The sequence below is a fragment of the Scardinius erythrophthalmus genome (assembly GCF_964197995.2).
Source record: "Scardinius erythrophthalmus genome assembly, chromosome: 10".
Classification (NCBI taxonomy): Eukaryota; Metazoa; Chordata; class Actinopteri; order Cypriniformes; family Leuciscidae; genus Scardinius; species Scardinius erythrophthalmus.
In genome coordinates, this window is record NC_138230.1 from 7719018 (window position 1) to 7740547 (window position 21530).

General features: G+C 35.0%; 2 protein-coding genes across 2 annotated transcripts; one reads left to right on the forward strand and one right to left on the reverse strand.

Moving 5' to 3' along the window:
- Positions 1-4788: 4788 nt before the first annotated feature.
- Positions 4789-16410, forward strand: LOC308697505 (protein NLRC3-like). The gene is made up of 6 exons (XM_081376805.1): positions 4789-6143; positions 9071-9244; positions 9963-10136; positions 14757-14930; positions 15631-15804; positions 16309-16410. The coding sequence occupies exons 1-6, from the start codon at positions 4804-4806 to the stop codon at positions 16313-16315; spliced, it is 2043 nt and encodes a 680-aa protein (XP_081232931.1). The 5' UTR covers positions 4789-4803; the 3' UTR covers positions 16316-16410.
- Positions 16411-16569: 159 nt separating this feature from the next.
- LOC308696842 (gamma-glutamylcyclotransferase-like) lies at positions 16570-21301 on the reverse strand (the record flags this gene model as incomplete). The annotated part of the gene is made up of 4 exons (XM_081375745.1): positions 16570-16792; positions 17535-17603; positions 18101-18202; positions 21281-21301. The coding sequence occupies 4 exons, from the start codon at positions 21299-21301 to the stop codon at positions 16667-16669; spliced, it is 318 nt and encodes a 105-aa protein (XP_081231871.1). The 3' UTR covers positions 16570-16666.
- Positions 21302-21530: the final 229 nt, after the last annotated feature.

Sequence of the window (21530 nt, forward strand, 5' to 3'; positions counted from 1 at the left end):
TAATGCTCATTCACAAGTAGTTTACCACAGGTTTCAAACATGTTCATGGTTTCCCATCGAGTGATTCCAACCACCGAAATTCCTGCATCGGCAACCAGATTTGTTTTTTAATATATACTATTAAAGACTTTCTTTCCGATTTAAAAAATCTTATTACGTCCCGGTGTAAAATGGCACACAGCAAAACACTGAAAATTCTTTTACTTCTGGCAGCAAAAGTCGCCAAACCCGTTTGAAGAAAAATACCCAGCACATCCTCCAGTTCTTTAACACTTTGTTTATGAGAGAGAGAGACTAGTTACCTCACTAGTTTTGATAATCCTTAATCATAAAGTAATGTTCAAGTAGGCCTATGTTTTATACTTTATGTAGCAAGTATACTAATGTCAATGTACTAAAATTATACTTGTAAGTGTAATATTTCAATACTGCTTGGAACTAAATTGGCCCACTTTTTATAAGAAGTAGCCTACTAAAGAAAAACTTTTAGTATATTAAGTACAAAATTAGTGTGCGAAAATGGAGCACTTTAAGTACATTATAAGTGTACTTTAATAAAATGTATTTTAGTGCACTTTTTCAACCTATTAATACATTATAAGTATAATTTGTATTTTAGTGCACTTTTTTAACCTATTAATACATTATGCCAAAAGAACCAAAACCTGGTTCAATGACCATGGTATCACTGTGTAATTACTGTGTGATTTCATGTAATATTCTAATTTTCTGGGATTTTGATTTCGTGGGTTTCATAAGCTGTAAGCCATAATCATCAAAATTATAACAAATAAAGGCTTGAAATGTCTCACTTTGCATGTAATGAGTCTATATAATATATTAGTTTCACCCGTTAAGTTGAATTCTTGAAATAAATCAACTTTTTGATGATATTCTAATTTTATGACCAGCACCTGTAGGCTTAACTAGAGAGGACAAAAGGAGGACAGCACCCAGACAGTCGGTCATGTGGGCCGGATCGGGGACGACACTATGTTGCTGTCTGGGGAACAGCCTGGCAAGCTATACACGTTAATTCACCTCTCAGTTTGCTTAGCGACGGAAGACATGAAAATGGCATAATACCGCTCATATTGGGGGAGTTGATGGACTCGACGTACTCCATCTGTGTTTTGATTATCATCATGAATCCAATCCAGACAAAGTCTTTGACAAAAATGTGATTTTCTCAGCTTTATGTTTAAAAGATTTTCTCAGCTTTATGTTTAAAATGTTGCCTTTTTATGATACTTACCCACATTAAATTGTTGATAAAAGAGAATGTTTTTTAAAATTGAAAGAGTTAAAGTACAGTTAAAGGTATATTTCGAGTATACAGCTAAATAGGAACATAGTAGAATTTACGTGCGTAAAATTTACGTAATATATAAATAGTAAACCATAAGCATGATGTTATGTTCACTTAAAGAAAACAAGTATACAGTATAAAACTATTAAACTAGTAGTTTACTGAGAGTATGTATTGACTTCAAAGTGTACTTTCATAAACTAAAAAATGTACTAAATAGTAAACTACTACTAGGCCTATACATATGAGTTCAATTGTAGTACAGATGCAGTACAAATGAGAAACGTTGTTGTGAACTTGTGTACTGAAAGTTTACTTCTGTTACACTTATAGTACACTTAAACGAATACTTTTATATACTAAAAAGTGGGCCAATTTAGTCCCAAGCAGTATTGAAATATTACACTTACAAGTATACTAGTACATTGACATTAGTATACTTGCTAAATAAGTATAAAACATAGGCCTACTTGAACATTACTTTATGATTAAGGATTATCAAAACTAGTGAGGTAACTAGTCTCTCTCTCTCATAAACAAAGTGTTTAAGAACTGGAGGATGTGCTGGATATTTCTCTTCAAACGGGTTTGGCGACTTTTGCTGCCAGAAGTGAAAGAATTTTCAGAGTTTGAGTGCTGTGTGCCATTTTACACCGGGACGTAATAAGATTCTTTAAATCGGAAAAAAACTAATTTAATAGTATATTCAAAAACAAATCTGGTTGCCGATGCAGGAATTTCGGTGGTTGGAATCACTCGATGGGAAACCATGAACATGTTTGAAACCTGTGGTAAACTACTAAGGTGAATGAGCATTAGTCAGGTGAGCTGCATTTGAGTTACTTCCTCATTAACTTAGGTAACCATGAACTGCTTTCTTGAAGTATTTAAAAGAAAAAGTAAACATGAAGTTCTTAAAGAAATTGGCTTTTTGTTGTGACATATAGGTACATCAATTATATTTTAGATCTGTTGGGGACAATTAGCCTATATTTAATCACCCCGATGTTCTAAAAACAAAAAAATAAGGTAACCGACAAAATTTTAAATGAACACATTTAGATAGGGAGTGTTGAAACGTAATCTGATTTATTTATTTATATATTTATTTTTTGCTTCATGTCTTAAACTTCGACATAATTTAGGTAATGTCAGTCTAAATGATATATTCTGTGACATTGTCATGTAAAGAGAGCTACAACCTTCCTCGCCAGGGAACCTCTGAATGTAACATCAGGTGAGCTGTGTTGAAACAAACATCTGTTTTAATTTTGTACATGCATTTATTTTGTTCATCAAATTACTGAAATATTTAATTTCAGAAAATAAAAATAAATACATTTAAATAAATAAGCAGCCCTTATCTTGCATTTATTAATTTCATTTGAAGCATTTTAATTAAAACAAATTCAATACATTTAGTATTTTTTGTAAGCGGCAAACAATTTTAGTTAAAGTTACAGTTTAAAGTTACAGTTTAAATTGTAATTAGAAATTAAATGTAATACTTTTGTTTGTCAGTTTGTCTGAAACAGTATTTCTGACTCATCAGACTTACTAGTGCAGCTTCATACTGAATAAATCATGGAGAACAAAGAAACATTCAGCAATGAAGATTTTTCTCTTCATAAGGAAATGTGAGTTGTTTCTATCATATTAGAATTCAAATTTAAATGACAAAACTTGGTGTCTATGGAACATTTTAAATCTATTATTTGGCAACTGGAAGATGACTCAAGGTGTAATTGTTTTAAGTGTTTTAGTTTGTTGATTTTTGTTTTGTAAACTGATTGTACTGCTGTCCGTCTTGGGCATGACACTCCTGTAAAAGAGATTTTTAATCTCAGAGAGGCTGTCCTAGTTAAATAATGGTTAACTAATAATTATGATTAAAAAAAATATTCTGGTGCTGAGATACAATTAAGACCATGAGTGTCATATACACTGGCCTAAACTAAAAGAGCCCAGATTTGACAATAAATAGATGGTTTAAATAAATAGGTGGAAACATGATCCTGGTGCAATGTCATCACTCTACAACATTTCTGAAGCTTTTCTGCATCTAAAACCAACCGTAGCTGTATAATCCATTATACATGGTATGAATTGTTGTCTCTGTTGTATTAAACTCAATTTCAGAGATCAATATAGATCAAATACACCAGAGTCCAGCTGTGTGTCCACGAAGAGTGACCAGTCAATAGAGATTCCACTAAAATTGGAGGGAAGAAACACATCAACTGATCTGAGGTACATTTCTGTATAGACAGACAGAAGACACTGGCACTAAATGTATGCAGGGCAGAATTTGGCAAATATCCACTTGTCAAGATGCAGAAATAGGTCATCAAATTCTGGAAGCATTTAAAACTCAATGACTCATAATATTATGAAGCCCTGCAATATCAAGAGTTGAGTAAAGGATCAGGTTCCTTCTCACAGCTGATCCAGAGCATCTACTGACCCCATCACACTGATAATCTGGACCAGAACAATACTGGCAAACTCAATAGATTTAACCAGATCATAGCACAAATTAATCATCACAACTCCATTACTTATTGGGAAAATTTAAACACAACAACATATTAAAAATCAAAAGGATAGATGGATTGATTTTCTATTTTAGGTTTATCTACATGGTAAATTTAGCTAAATTAATTCTTGTCTCTTTACTATTAAATTAAATTCCACAGTCAAATATCAAACCCAGCAGAGTCCATGAAGAGTGACCAGTCTAAGGACAAGCCAGCAACATTTCAGGGAAGACACACATCAGATGATCTGAGGTACAACATTTCAGTCTAGACAGACTCACTCAAATTCTGAATATAATTACATCATTGTCTCTAAAATGTATGTTTTTCAATTATCATTGCTTGGTTATTGAACTTTTATTTAAAAGCAATATCACACTCTCAATCGTTCTGTTGGTCTGAATATCAGCACAGCTTGGACAAACGAATCACAGCCATAGTGATATTCAAACCGACAGCATGACTGAAAGTGTAATAATGCAGGATTAAATTGTTTATGTATTTTATCAAGTTAAACCATTTTAATTTATTGTAATCTGCTGTTTTATTCATAACTCTCAACTGATCCAAAGCAGATTCAAATCAAATCTGCTGGAGAAGTTTCAGTGTCTGTATGAAGGAACAGCAAAGCAGGGAAACCCAACACTCCTGAATGAGATCTACACAGAGCTCTACATCACAGAGAGTGAAAGTGGAGATATCAATAATGAGCATGAGGTGAGACAGATTGAGACTCAATCCAGGAGAGCAGCAACAGAGGACACACCGATCAAATGCAATGACATCTTTAGACCTTTACCTGGACAAGACAAACCCATCAGAACTGTGCTGACAAAGGGAGTCGCTGGCATTGGGAAAACAGTCTCTGTGCAGAAGTTCATCCTGGACTGGGCTGAAGGGAAAGAGAATCAGGACGTCCAGCTCATATTTCCACTTCCTTTCAGAGAGATCAACTTGATGAAGGACAAAACACTCAGTCTTTCAGATCTTCTTCATGTCTTTTTCCCTGAAACAAAAGAAATGGAAATATCCAGTGATGAAAATAAAGTGTTGTTCATCTTTGATGGTCTGGAAGAGTGTCGTCTGTCTCTGAACTTTAATGTGAAACTGTGTAATATATCTGAATCAGCCTCAGTGGACGAGCTGCTGATGAACCTCATTGTGGGGAATCTGCTTCCCTCGTCTCTCATCTGGATCACCTCCAGACCAGCAGCAGCGGATCTCGTCCCCTCTGAGTGTGTCCATCGAGTGACAGAGGTACGAGGCTTCAATGAGCCACAGAAGGAGGAATACTTCAGGAAGAGAATCAGTGATCAGAGGCTGGCCAATGCAGTCATCACACACCTGAAGTCCTCGAGGAGCCTCCACATCATGTGCCACATCCCAGTGTTCTGCTGGATCTCAGCCGCTGTTCTAGAGGAGATGTTGAGTGAAGCAGAGAGAGGAGAGATTCCCAAGACTCTCACTCAGATGTACACACACTTCCTGATCATTCAGACCAACATCAAACATGAGAAGGACTATGAGAAGAAAGTGAAAGATGAAGACATGATTCTCAAACTGGGGAAACTGGCTTTCCAGCAGCTTGTGAAAGGCAACCTGATCTTCTATGAGGAAGACCTGAGAGAGTGTGGCATTGATGTGACAGAAGCATCAGTGTACTCAGGATTGTGCACTCAGATCTCCAGAGAGGAGTTGGGCTTGTATCAGGGGAAAGTCTTCTGCTTTGTTCATCTGAGCATCCAGGAACATCTAGCAGCTCTATATGCTCACCTATTCTGTACAAACAACTGCATAAATACACACTGGAAGACATTTAATCCATTATCTGGCCTGCATCACACAGCTGTGGATGAGGCTTTACAGAGTAAGAATGGACATCTGGACCTTTTCCTGCGTTTCCTTCTGGGTCTCTCATTGGAGTCCAATCAGACTGTCTTACGAGAACTTCTGACACAGACTGGAAGCTGCTCCTACAACAAAGAGGAAACGGTTCAGTACATCAAGCAGAAGATAAGGGAGAATCTCTCTCCAGAGAGATCCATCAATCTGTTCCACTGTCTGAATGAACTGGGTGATGATTCACTGATGCAGGAGATCCAATGTTATCTGAGATCTGGAAAAATAGGAAGAACCAAACTCTCCTCTTCACAGTGGTCAGCTCTGGTTTATGTGTTGCTGACATCAGAGCAGAAGATGAATAAGTTTAAGCTAAATCAGTTTGTTGGAGTACAAAATACAGCAGATAAAGTTCTTCAGAAGCTGCTGCCGGTGGTTAAAGAATCCAGATCAGTTCAGTAAGTAACTCTGACAACAATCACTACACTGGTAAAACATGATTACATTTGTGATTTTAGCATGTGCTTTCTTACCAAAATAACAAAAGTGGAAATTTTCACCAAATCCCATTATTAGCAGCAGGGGCGGATTATCACTGGCAAAGGCCCCGGGGGCCAATTATCTCCAAAGCGACCCACCCCCTATTTGTTTAATTTTTATTTATTTTTTACATTAACTGTAATTGAAAGTAGAAGTCACAGTGATCGTGAATATTCAAACCATTCTCTGGAATTTATTCTCTGGAGTTTTTTTGCTTTGTGAACTTTTGGAAAGTTTTTTTAGACGGCACTTTTGAAAAAAAGAATTTTCTAGGAAATATATTTTGCTGTTGAATACCCATACAAACTCATTAGGTAAAGAAAGCACTTTGTTCAGGATTTAGCTATATGTATATATATATATATATATATATATATATATATATATATATATATATATATATATATATATATATATATATATATATATATATATAAGGGAGGATAAGCGGTTTGAATTCAAAATAACAGCATATAGGACCTGGAACGTTTTTTCTCGACATTTTGCGATTTCAGACCACAGGAGTTCCTGAACGTGATGAATGATGAGATACGCTTAGTCTCAATTACTGCTCTGAAGTGGTATTAGAGTCAGTGTGGGTTTAGTGTGCATTAAGGGCACTGAGCTTTGACATTTATCAGACCTGGGACAGTCTTCAGTCTTGCACACTGACTTCCTGCTTGATGCATGTGCTCTAAAGTGGCCAAGACCGCAAGTGTGGGTATTGGGACAGGCCTGAGCTTAGTTTTGTCATGCCTATTGATGAACAGGATATGTCGTGGCCATGAGACTGTATTGTCATGGTAACGACATCTTTATGCCATGGCTACACAATAGGAAGTCATGTCCTATGACAAGCCGTTTTGACTTGTATTCATTCCCAGGATATGAATTCTTGATATCTACACCATTATATATAGAAAACCAGTCACAAGTCGCACGGGTATATTTGTGGCAATAGCCAACAATACATTGTAAAAATATATATAAAACATTTATTTTTGTGAGTGAATGCAGCACAATCGCGAACATAATTTAACAACTTTAAAGGCGATTTTCTCAATGTTTTGATTTTTTTTGCACCCTCAGATTCTAGATTTTCAAATAGTTGTATCTCGGCCAAATATATTGTCCTATCCTAACAAACCATACATCAATGGAAAGCTTATTTATTCAGCTTTCAGATGATGTATAATTCCCCATGTGACTGGTTTTGTGGTCCAGGGTCACAAATGTGAATTCTTGATATCAATAATGATGACATCACTTGCCAGAAATACAATTCTTGATATCAGGAATTAAATTTCAACTAATAAAAACTATAAGTCTTGATATCTGATATTTTGATATCTGTAATTGTATTTTCACAATGATATCATTCAAACATGTGTTGTAAGATTAAAAAAGTGAGAAATTAATACTTTTATTCATTACGTTCACATATTGCGTCTTTTGAGCGCTCAAGTTTGTTATTTCAAATGTAGTAGGCCTAGGCTAATAATTGGAGGGGCATGCTAATTTTTTCTAGGTGCAGCGAGATGAAAAAGTCTCAACTTTTCAGAATGCCACAAGCGCACCGTAGGTCATGTGACAAGAACCAACCAATCAGCTTCACCTTTTCCGTAACAACATTGAAAGCTGGTGAAATTCTCTATGATTTTTAAGTTTTTGAAGGATGGGGTGCACCCAAACACTGTTGTTGTTTTTTATCTTCTTCGTAAATTCTTTTTGGAGCAGAGCTAAAAGCAAGCGTTTTTTCGCTGATGGAAATCCATTACTGAAACTTCCTCATCGTTGAGGAGAGGGCAAGTAATAGTTGCATAGCAACGACAGACGCCACGGGAGCGCACGCGCTTTAGAAAGAAGCAGAGAGCGGTGATTACATTTATTAAAATTGATTCAAAGTGACAGTTAAGACAATTATAATGTTACAAAAGTTTTCTATTTAATGAAGGGGTTAGGGTTAGATTAACCTAGTGTTAGATAACCCTAACCCTCTTTAAATAAATCCTTTAATACATTTAATAAATGCAAAAAAAAAAAATGCTGTTCATTGAACTTTGTTCATCACAGAATCCTGAAAAAAGTGTCACCATTTTCACACAAATATGAAGCAGCACAACTGTTTTTAACATTGATAATAATCATAAATGTTTCTTAAGCAACAAATCATCATATTAGAATGATTTATGAAGGATCATGTGATACTGAAGACTAAGTAGGCTAATGTTGCTGGAAATTCAGCTTTAATCACAGGAATAAATTACAGTTTACAATGTATTTATAAGTTACTGTTTTTACTGTATTTTTGATCAAGTAAATAAAGCCTTGATGAGCATAAGAAGCCTTTTAAAAACATAAAAATGGAATGTTTCCCAATCTTTGACAGGTACTGTACACTAAAAAAATAAAAAATAAATAAATAAAATTATTCGTCTTATCCCAAAGTGTTTTAAACTGATTGACTTATCTGTAATGTTTTTGTTCATATTTAAACATTTTAAAGTTCCTGCTTTATTTCATTTATCTCTCTACACTATTAACATTCTGTAGTATCCATTTTAATAGGCCTACTTGAGGCACCATATATATCTTTAAAAATTTGAAATGCCAGACAATCATGCCAGTAAAGCTTTGATTAATCATCACTGTTTCTGTAGGCCTATACGCTAGTAGTTGACAATAAATTAAGTGACTTCATTTCATTTCATTGCGGCTAGTCATTCATAAACTTTTGATAAGATTACAAATTATTTATATTTGTAGGTTTCACATTTTAAAAAAATATTTTTAATTTATGTTATAATTTATAATATGTTTTTTTATTTCGATTTTTAATCCACAGTTTGACTTATTGTGGTGTGAAAGATGAAGGTTTTGCTGCTCTGGCTTCAGCTCTGAGATCAAACCCCTCACACCTGAGAGAGCTGGATCTGACTGGAAATAAACTAGAAGACTCAGGAGTGAATCTGCTCTCTGCTGGACTGAAAGATCCTCACTGTAAACTGGAGATATTGAGGTAAATCATCTCTCTGAGAGTCGCACACTCACTGATACTCACAATGAAATATTCTCAAATAGTTTATAGTTGTATCAGTTCTGACAGGGATGTAGGATCATCTGTAGAGTTTTATGCACATGTATCGAGTGTAAAAAGGAAAGTCAAATACCTGTTTGTATTTGATGTATAAAACATCACATACACAACAGGTGAGGTGAGGTTTCTTCATTTCTTAGAGATGTTGTGAAGCTGATCAGGTGTTTTGCAAACACATGTGGTTTGTGAGTTCACTGTTGAACATGGTTCCTCAGTTCCAGATGGTTATTGGCTTTCAGAGACGAGGAGTCTAGATATGGCTGAATAGCATTTCTCTGTCCATCCTGATATTAAGTAATAATAGTTGTATAATTTGCATACCGATGAAAAGTGGGAATTACCCTGCTTATTACAGCAATAATTACCAAACAAAAAATAATTGGACATGAAACATTGATTTGAATTTATGTAATGTGTTGTTTGGAGGATTTTGTCATACTCGCATAAAACAAATAAAAAATTTCTAATATTTTAATGATATTGAAATTAACCTCCTCAAGCACCATGTAGAAGTGGGTTTCTAGACTGGACCTGTTAATCGTGTCATGGATTAAGTCCTTCTTTCTGATTGTGAAGCTCCTGCTTATCTAAGCTGTGTATCCTGAACTGAGAGGCTGAAGTGTGTCATTGTTCTCTACAGGTTGAATTATTGTGGAGTGACATTTAAAGGTTTTGCTGCTCTGGCTTCAGCTCTGAGATCAAACCCCTCACACCTGAGAGAGCTGGATCTGTCGAGAAATAAACTAAGAGCCTCAGGAGTGAATCTGCTCTCTGATGGACTGAAAGATCCTCACTGTAAACTGGAGACACTGAGGTAAATCATCTCTCTGAGAGTCGCACACTCACTGATACTCACAATGAAATATTCCTATATAGTTTATAGTTGTATCAGTTCTGACAGGGATGTAGGATCATCTGTAGAGTTTTATCAACATGTATCGTGTGTAAAAAGGGAAGAGAAATACCTGTTACAAAAATGTTTTTCAAACAACACAGGTGAGGTTTCTTTATTTCTTAGAGATGTTGTGAAGCTGATCAGGTGTTTTGCAAACACATGTGGTTTGTGAGTCTGCTGTTGAACATGGCTCCTCAGTTCCAGATGGTTATTGCTTTCAGAGACAAGGAGTCTAGATATGGCTGAATAGCATTTCTCTGTCCATCATCACTGTCTCATCTGAAAAATAGAGTTTTGTATCATTTGCAAACTAATGTGGAAAAGAATTTTAATTATATCTTTGTAAAGTTCTATTTTATTTTTGCGATTGCTCATTTTTTATTAGTTTTTTTATTTATTTGGTGAGTTCACTTGTCTTTAATAATGCTTGAAATGTATATTATTTAGGCTTGTTTTTATGGGATTTTTAAACCATAGGTTTAGGATTTTAAACTAAAGTTCTTTATCCTGTAATTTTTTGTTCATGGTATTCAGCCACAACGAAATGTTTTGCAATAGGACTTGGAATAAATGTAAATTATATCTAAGGTTTTTATTATTATTTTTATTTTTTTACCTTATATTGGAATTGAAATTAGCAACCAATAAGCAGAATCAAATCGGAATCGTTAAAATTCGAACGATACCCAACCCTAGTGTAGACCAACTGTACATTATCCTTTTTACATGGCTGCTGATCAAATAAATCAGGAGTGTCGAACCTAGTTTCTGCAGGCCCAGATCAGTGCTGATTAGATCAACTGATCGGTGACGTTTCGTTCACCTGTCTTCATCTCTACATTTAGGACCTTTACTCACAGGATACACTAAAATAGGTGGAAATATGACTGAATCAAATTCAGATGATCTCACAGGAATTTGTCTTAATAATTGAGAAGTAATATAAGATAACACTTGCACAGCTATCCTTCTTTTCCAATGCCCCATGATCCTTTGCTCGGATCCAATTTCTGATATCAATAATTATGGGAGTAAGTTCCTTTAAACTGTAAACAATCAGCAAAAGGTTCGCTCTATGAAATAAATATAAATAATACAAATTTTCAACATCCGGGCACAATGAGATGACATTATTCTGCTCACCCTTCAACCATTGAACATTAAAAGGACATTTAAAAGTGTAAAGGCATTAATAAATTACTACAACAAACCATGAATAACCCAAAAGCTTGATTATTTCCGCAGCAATAATACGGATGTTAAATATCACTGTAGTTACAGTGTATTTAGGAGATAATGTGCAGTAAATCAGCATGATACACATCTATTTACAAAATAAATAAATGGACATGAAATACTGATTTGAGTTTGTTTGTTTTCTGTGGAAAGGGTGTAATATCCAATATGATACTGATCAGAAATTTGAAAAGTTATAATCTTTAAAGATTAAAGACTGGTTTTGGGAAACATGACACGACCCCCCCACACCTCGTCTCCGGCACTCTCCTGTATCGATGCGACTCCACCGTGCCAAGAGCAGTCCGTGCAGTCGCCCCAAAGACCGAAATCCAGCCTGTAGTCCTGAGACACAGTACATGCCTTACAAGACAATGATATATACAACAGTGACAGTACTATATGATTAACATATTTGTGTACCATTTTATGTGTACAACTACAATTTATTTCATGGTACTTCAGTACCACAGTGCATAATGATGTATTATACTTTTTTGTTTGTTATTTATATGTTATTTACAGTATGTTTAAAGAGACATTTTTTTTTAAAAGACAAAACGATATATATATATATATATTTACACTCACCTAAAGGATTATTAGGAACACCTGTTCAATTTCTCATTAATTCAATTATCTAATCAACCAATCACATGGCAGTTGCTTCAATGCATTTAGGGGTGTGGTCCTGGTCAACACAATCTCCTGAACTCCAAACTGAATGTCAGAATGGGAAAGAAAGGTGATTTAAGCAATTTTGAGCGTGGCATGGTTGTTGGTGCCAGAAGGGCCGGTCTGAGTATTTCACAATCTGCTCAGTTACTGGGATTTTCACGCACATGATGTATTATACTTTTTTGTTTGTTATTTATACGTTATTTACAGTATGTTTAAAGAGACATTTTTTAAAGACAAAACTATATATATATATATATATATATATATATATACAATTAAAATGTAAATTAGATTAAAATACATACAACTAAATAAATATATCTAACAGTACAGTGCTATGATGGATAGAAAAATCCATTAATTGAATAAAAATATCCGTACTTTACGTAATAAACTAAATAATTTCCAAATAATATTTAGACATTTATAATATAGCTTTTTCACAGTAAGAAAATTGGTCTTTGTACAAGAAACTACTTTTTTAAAAATAATGGTAACTAACCATGAGAAAGATTGCTTCAAAATGCCATTTTCTTACAAAACCAAAGAAAACAGAGTCAATGTTTGAGAATATCTCCCTTTGGAGTGGACTTTGAGCTTTGTAACCTTGCAGATCTTTTATATGCTCAAACAGCAACATTACACACTGAGTTGAAAAAGTGAAAAAGAAATAGGAACCCAAAAGCTGGATTATTTCTGCAGCAATAATACGGATGTTAAATATCACTGTAGTTACAGTATGTGTCTGTAATATGTAACACGTTGCCTTAATAAAAAATGTTCATTAACTGTAACTGTAACATGGCAGTATTAATTGCACAAAGAAACAAAGGAGTATCCAAAATGAACAGTCTTTATCAAATCAAACAAATCAAAATAGACACGCAAGAGATCATAAGCATAAACGAGAACTGATAATGGACAATGGAAATTCAGGGCCATAAATGTTTCATTGACAAATAAAGCTTCCAAATACAAATCTTTTCAAAACTGATGTAATGCACATTTTTATGTCATCAACAATGAGTTTAAACAAGTTAGAGTTGTTAAATAACATTTCAAAGTGATTAAATTCATTTTTTGTCTTTTTTTCCAATTAGTTGTATGTATGGAAAGTGTACCAACCTACCCATACTTGAAACTAGAAAATTAATTTTTACCAGTATTTGAGAGAGATCTACAAACATTTTCACTCTGCCATAAGGATCAGTCGAGCTCCTCTGGATGATGCATTGTCGTCTTTACTGTTATTACCTTGTCAATTCATAATAAAATAGCCATGTTTGCAATTGTGCCACCCTGACATTTGAGAATATACAAATTGTTGGACAAATGTTTTTCAACTATCTCAACAGCTTTAAAACTACTGATATTTATAACATTTGTTTACATGAAAGGTTTCAAACCAAAAATGATAACATAGTATTTACATAACATAGCATTTAGATAACATAACATATTTTGTTTTACATTTTTAATTATTAAAACACAATTTTAAATAGTTTCTTAAGTTTGTTCATTAGTTCGGACAGTTGCACCACCTGACAATCTGGGGGTTTAAGATAACAAAACATAAAATAATATTTATTATCGAAATATACTAACATTCATTCAAACTAAATAGGTTTTATTGACCGAAGTGATATATGTCATGAATTAATTTAATTAAAAAGGAACTGATGGGTAACTATGGAAACAAACAAAGGCATAATCGGTAACCATAAAAGTCAACAAGGATCGGGAACACAGGCAAACAGGAACAGAACCAATAAACCAAAACACAATGAAACCAATGCTCATGACAGTAACACTGAGTGATACTATTTCAAAGTGATTTCTGTCATTTGACATATGAATATTGTATTTACCTGCTTAAAAAAATCCTAGATAGATAATACTGCTTATAGATATTAGACATGAAAAGGGGAGGCAATTACATTTTAAAGCATCCATGTGAAAACAAACCTGGAAAGAGACGCAAGGATTTGGGGAGAAAAACAAGAGATTCTTAATGCATTCTAGTGAATTATTCATGGGATATAGGCTATCTTACAGTAATTCAGGAGAGCAGATCACAAATGGGCAATATATGTTGTCTTTTTCAGACTGTTACAGTGGAATACAAAGAAAACTAAAATAATCAGGAGGAAAAGAGAGCAGTGACTGAAAAGAGCTGTTTCCACAGATACTCTTGTCACACCACATCATATTATTCTCTTGACATCTGAAAATAGATCATTAAAGAATTTCACAGTTCATTTAGTCAAACTGATGGATAAGGATTATTTACCGCAACCTTATGATTTGAAATGATTTGTTTCAGTCTTTCTGTGTGGAACTGAAACCTGAAGTGCCTCCCATAATCTAAAACGCAGTAGGTTCGTTAGGAAAAGGGTGGATATAGAAAGTTAAGGCAGTTAAGTCAGTAAAAAATATGAATATACAAAGAATAATTCAAATGTACGATATTATCCTATTCATATTTTACAGAAGTTTTTCAGTACTTTTTTCTGGAACGTTATTCATATTCAGATGTGTTGAGGATTTTGCGGTGCTCATTCCTGCTTATCTGACCTGTAGATCCTGAACTGAGAGACTGAAGACTGTCATTGTTCTCTACAGGTTGAGTTATTGTGGAGTGACCGATGAAGGTTTTGCTGCTCTGGCTTCAGCTCTGAGATCAAACCCCTCACACCTGAGAGAACTGGATCTGGCTGGAAATAAACTAGGAACATCAGGAGTGAATCTGCTCTCTGATGGACTGAAAGATCCTCACTGTAAACTGGAGACACTGAGGTAAATCATCTCTCTGAGAATCAAACACTCACTGATACTCACAATGAAATATTCTCAAATAGTTTATAGTTGTATCAGTTCTGACAGGGATGAAGGATCATCTGTAGAGTTTTATGCACATGTATTGAGTGTAAAAATGAAGAAACAAATACCTGTTACAAAAATGTTTTTCAAACAACACAGGTGAGGTTTCTTCATTTCTTAGAGATGTTGTGAAGCTGATCAGGTGTTTTGCAAACACATGTGGTTTGTGAGTCTGCTGTTGAACATGGTTCCTCAGTTCCAGATGGTTATTGGCTTTCAGAGACGAGGAGTCTAGATATGGCTGAATAGCATTTCTCTGTCCATCCTGATATTAAGTAATAATAGTTGTATAATTTGCATACCGATGAAAAGTGGGAATTACCCCGCTTATTACAGCACTACTTACCAAACAAAAAATAATTGGACATGAAACATTGATTTGAATGTATGTAATGTGTTGTTTTGAGGATTTTGTCATACTTGCGTAAAACAAATTATAAGATTCAAAAATTTTAATGATATTGATTCATTAAAAGCACCATGCAGAAGTGGGTTTCTAGACTGGACCTGTTAATCTTGTCGTGGATTAAGTCCTTCTTTCTGATTGTGAAGCTCTTGCTTGTCTGAGTTGTAAATCCTGAACTGAGAGACTGAAGAGTTTCATTGTTCTCTACAGGTTGAGTGATTGTGGAGTGACAGATGAAGGTTTTGCTGCTCTGACTTCAGCTCTGAGATCAAACCCCTCACACCTGAGAACACTGAGACTGACTGGAAATAATCTAAGAGAATCAGATGTGAAGCTGCTCTCTGATCTAAAGGATGATCCACATTATGAATTGAAGACGCTTGTGTGAGTAATGTTGTTACTTTTGTTATATATTAGTAATTGTTATATATGAATTGGTTGCTAATAATTTTTGATATTAAGCAGAGTTTAATGATGAAGATCATGTTTGAGTTTTAACCCATAAATGCATTCATTTTTGATATGGCCAAAAAAAATTCAATTTTTTTTTCAAAACAAGAATATAATAATTTGCAATATTTTTTTTAACAAAGTGGTGTATTTTAAAATAATTCTGCTTTTGTCCTTTTGTAATAGAAATATAAATATGTATCACCACTTGGCACTTTTGTTATCATAAAAGAAATCTGACACAGAGTATTATTATGGATAAGAGTCAAAGGTCCAATGCTGAATGTTTAAAATGGCTTTTACAGATCTATCAACTGTAGTTGACTCTGTGTATCAGGGTTATTATCTCTCACTAATAGTGATATATAGTTTGTTATAGTTGTTGTAAAGTGGATGATGCATTAATGTCGAACACATTTGACTGTGTTTTACCTACAGGTATTAGATGTTACTCTGAGCTTCTCTGGATCAGCTGATGGTGAATAAAGAGCCACTACAGACACATCATATTCAACAGACACAAACTCAAAATGATCATCACACACACAGATGTGTTTGTGTAACTCTACAGAATTATACAATCCTTCATCCACAATTAAACAAAGAAACCTTTTGTTTCTTTTGACATTTGTACTGGTACTTCATTTTACATAATAATGTAGTTTGTAACAATCTGTGTATCTTCTGTTCAAATCATATTACAAAAGATTTCAACCTAACACAAAGGTTAAAACCTATGTATTTATTATTAATGAACTTGATAAGTAAGGTATAAATACACATGATTTCCTGCAGGTCATTTCTCGATGTCTGTAATCTGGTCCAGTATGGAAGTGCCGCTGTAGTTGTTTGTCTCCAGTGAAAGAAGCTTCTGTATGTAGTTTTGAGGCAAGCTGTTCTGTTGAGCCCCTAAACACACAACCTTGAGGAAGAATGAGAAGAGATAAACAAAGTCAATATATGAATAAGAGACTCTTCATTGACACTTATCATTATAGTTACAGTATGTAACTAGACAGTTACCAATTAAAAGACAAATATATTGAGAACATCTGAATCTCCAGTTATGTTACACTTTAAAACACTTAATATTTGATCAGAGAGGTGGGTTGTTCACTTTGTGATGTGTAATTAAACTTTATGGGCCCTATCTTGCACCCAGCGCAATTGACTTTGTACACCGACGCATGTATCATTCCTATTTTGCACCCGCGCAAAGCGCGTTTTTCCCTCCACAGAAGCACGTCGCTAAACTAGGGAATGAACTTGCGCTCCCTGGGCGGTTCAGCGCAAAAAAGGAGGCGTGTTCAGCGTTGCTCTCCTCAGCTGTGAACCGCTCCTGGCAAATCCGCCGTTATAATAGGAATCCGCTTTAGAACAAGCGCGCCTGCTCTTAAAGGGAATGTGAGATGACGCTCTGATTGGTTTATTTCACGTTACGCCCAAACCACACCTATGAATAATGAAGCTACTTCAGACCAACCCATTTTAGATTTGCGCCTGGCGCAAGAGTCATTTATCCCACCGGGAAAATAGCAACAGCGCCAAGACCCGCCCACAAAGTTACTTGCGCTTTGCGCTTTGACACTTGCGTTTCAGATCTTTAAAATAGGGCCCTATGTCTTAGTTTGCTCTGTCAGCATTTTAATGACAGTGAAATATACCTTTTTATACTGTGGTGAAGGTCGACAGGGTCTGAAATTGTTCATTTTGTACGTCCGGCAAAGAAGCGACTCTTCTTTCATTTATACTTTGACCTGTAATGGGCTGTACACTCCTTCATGAACCTGTTCCTGTCTGAAACATGTGAAGATTCGTAATGCATGCCTAAATGCAGATATTTTAGTTCCTGTGTAAAACATATCCAACATATATATATGCTTTGTACATTGTGTAATAGGGATGCACAATATATTGGTTACTATATGTGTTCATGTGATTAAGCAGATGATGGAAGCAGATATCATGGCTTTTTTTAACCAGTATATTATTTTATCTTGACAAAAGTATTAACAGTTATTTTTTCCACTTTATGTATTTAGGAGATAATGTGCAGTAAATCAGCATGATACACATCTATTTACAAAATAAATAAATGGACATGAAATACTGATTTGAGTTTGTTTGTTTTCTGTGGAAAGGGTGTAATATCCAATATGATACTGATCAGAAATTTGAAAAGTTATAATCTTTAAAGATGAAAGAATGGTTTTGGGAAACATGACACGACCCCCCACACCTCGTCTCCTGCACTCTCCTGTATCGATGCGACTCCACCGTGCCAAGAGCAGTCCGTGCAGTCGCCCCAAAGACCGAAATCCAGCCTGTAGTCCTGAGACACAGTACATGCCTTACATGCAATGATATATACAACAGTGACAGTACTATATGATTAACATTTTTGTGTACCATTTTATGTGTACAACTACAATTTATTTCAAGGTACTTCAGTACCACAGTGCATAATGATGTATTATACTTTTTTCTTTGTTATTTATACGTTATTTACAGAGAAATTTTTTTTAAAGACAAAACTATATATATATATATATACTCACCTAAAGGATTATTAGGAACACCTGTTCAATTTCTCATTAATGCAATTATCTAATCAACCAATCACATGGCAGTTGCTTCAATGCATTTAGGGGTGTGGTCCTGGTCAAGACAATCTCCTGAACTCCAAACTGAATGCCAGAATGGGAAAGAAAGGTGATTTAAGCAATTTTGAGCATGGCATGGTTGTTGGTGCCAGACGGGCCGGTCTGAGTATTTCACAATCTGCTCAGTTACTGGGATTTTCACGCACAACCATTTCTAGGGTTTACAAAGAATGGTGTGAAAAGGGAAAAACATCCAGTATGCGGCAGTCCTGTGGGCGAAAATGCCTTGTTGATGCTAGAGGTCAGAGGAGAAGGGGCCGACTGATTCAAGCTGATAGAAGAGCAACTTTGACTGAAATAACCACTCGTTACAACCGAGTTATGCAGCAAGCATTTGTGAAGCCACAACACGCACAACCTTGAGGCGGATGGGCTACAACAGCAGAAGACCCCACCGGGTACCACTCATCTCCACTACAAATAGGAAAAAGAGGCTACAATTTGCACGAGCTCACCAAAATTGGACAGTTGAAGACTGGAAAAATGTTGCCTGGTCTGATGAGTCTCGATTTCTGTTGAGACATTCAGATGGTAGAGTCAGAATTTGGCGTAAACAGAATGAGAACATGGATCCATCATGCCTTCTTACCACTGTGCAGGCTGGTGGTGGTGTAATGGTGTGGGGGATGTTTTCTTGGCACACTTTAGGCCCCTTAGTGCCAATTGGGCATCGTTTAAATGCCACGGCCTACCTGAGCATTGTTTCTGACCATGTCCATCCCTTTATGACCACCATGTACCCATCCTCTGATGGCTACTTCCAGCAGGATAATGCACCATGTCACAAAGCTCGAATCATTTCAAATTGGTTTCTTGAACATGACAATGAGTTCACTGTACTAAAATGGCCCCCACAGTTACCAGATCTCAACCCAATAGAGCATCTTTGGGATGTGGTGGAACGGGAGCTTCGTGCCCTGGATGTGCATCCCACAAATCTCCATCAACTGCAAGATGATATCCTATCAATATGGGCCAACATTTGTAAAGAATGCTTTCAGCACCTTGTTGAATCAATGCCATGTAGTATTAAGGCAGTTCTGAAGGCGAAAGGGGGTCAAACACAGTATTAGTATGGTGTTCCTAATAATCCTTTAGGTGAGTGTATATATATATATATATATATATATATATATATACATATATATATATATATATATATATATAAGTACAATTAAAATGTAAATTAGATTAAAATACATACAACTAAATAAATATATCTAACAGTACAGTGCTATGATGGATAGAAAAATCCATTAATTGAATAAAAATATCCGTACTTTACGCAATAAACTAAATAATTTCCAAATAATATTTAGACATTTATAATATAGCGTTTTCACAGTAAAAAAATTGGTCTTTGTACAAGAAACTACTTTTTTTTAAAAATAATGGTAACTAACCATGAGAAAGATTGCTTTAAAATGTCATTTTCTTACAAAACCAAAGAAAACAGAGTCAATGTTTGAGAATATCTCCCTTTGGAGTGGACTTTGAGCTTTGTAACCTTGCAGATCTTTTATATGCTCAAACAGCAACATTACACACTGAGTTGAAAAAGTGAAAAAGAAATAGGAACCCTTTAACATGAATATAAGGCCACCAAGACTATGTGATTTTTGCATTTGAGTGGTTTCGGTTGTTCCTAAAAAAAATTTGAAAATTTAAAATACATTTTAGAATGAAAGTTATTGATGAATCATGATTTGTTTGTGAAAATTTTGTATGCAGATTTCACACACACAAATTTTTTATTTTTGTGTATGGATGATTAGTGAATGAGACCCAAAGTGGCACATAAAGGACTGTCATGCTGGATTTTCGGTAAGGGTTAAAGGTCAAATACTGAATGTTTAAAAGGGGCTTTTAAAGATCTATCTGCATATTTGTATCAGAGTGTTGTATTACAGTTTTTCTCGATTGCTTAAACACATTTCTTGAAACTATGCCTCGTATTCTCAAAACAGTAAACACAAATCCATAATGTCTCACCCAATTCCCCAAACATCCTATTTTTAGGTCAAAATGAAGCTCTACACTCAAAACCATTCACTCTTGCTGAAAAACCAAACTTTGCCTTCAGACAGGACACACAAGCCCTCAAAATCACACACACTACAACATAGTCTTACACACTGGTGCAATAAATTCAAAACAACATTTCCAAAACTGGTAAGTTATGTTGCTTGTGGTCCCCCCCCCCCCCCCCCTCACAAACATTTTCAGATGATGAACACAAAACACACAACCAATGGATACATTGGCACATTTTTATTCATTCATGTACTACACAGTACAACACACACACAAATTTTTTTTTCCTGTTTTACTTTTTTTTTTTACTCCCTCCTCTAATTTTTTTAAATATTTACTTACAGTAAGATGTGTGTGACCATCATATGACAGTACTATAGACTTCAATGACCCCAATGTGTTTTAACATGTTGAAGACCTTTCTCAAACACAAAACATGTCCTTATTTCATTTCTAGAAGCCGGGATAAATGAGCAAGCACTGTTACTGCATTCAAATATCAAATACAGACATTAAAGAATACATGAAAAGAATATTTCAGTAATCACACTGGTAACTTCCACAACAAAGTAAAATCTCCAGAGAAGTCATTAAACTCATTTGATATTTAAAAGGAAAAATATTGATCAATACCTTGATTACAATCACTCATTACATATACAGTACATTGAAGCAGTGGATTCCAATCCACCCCCTTCACTTTGTTAACAGACCTTTATAGATGGAGGAATCATGATCAATAACCACAAGATAGAATACACTTTTCCCAGGAATGGCAGAGGATACCCAAATCCAGGTGTGAAAAACTTGTTGCATCTTTCCCAAAAGACTCATGGCTGTATTAGATCAAAGGGTGCTTCTACTAAATACTGAGCAAAGGGTCTGAATATTTAGGACCATGTGATATTTCAGTTTTTCTTTTTTAATAAATGTGCAAAAATGTCAACAATTCTGTGTTTTTCT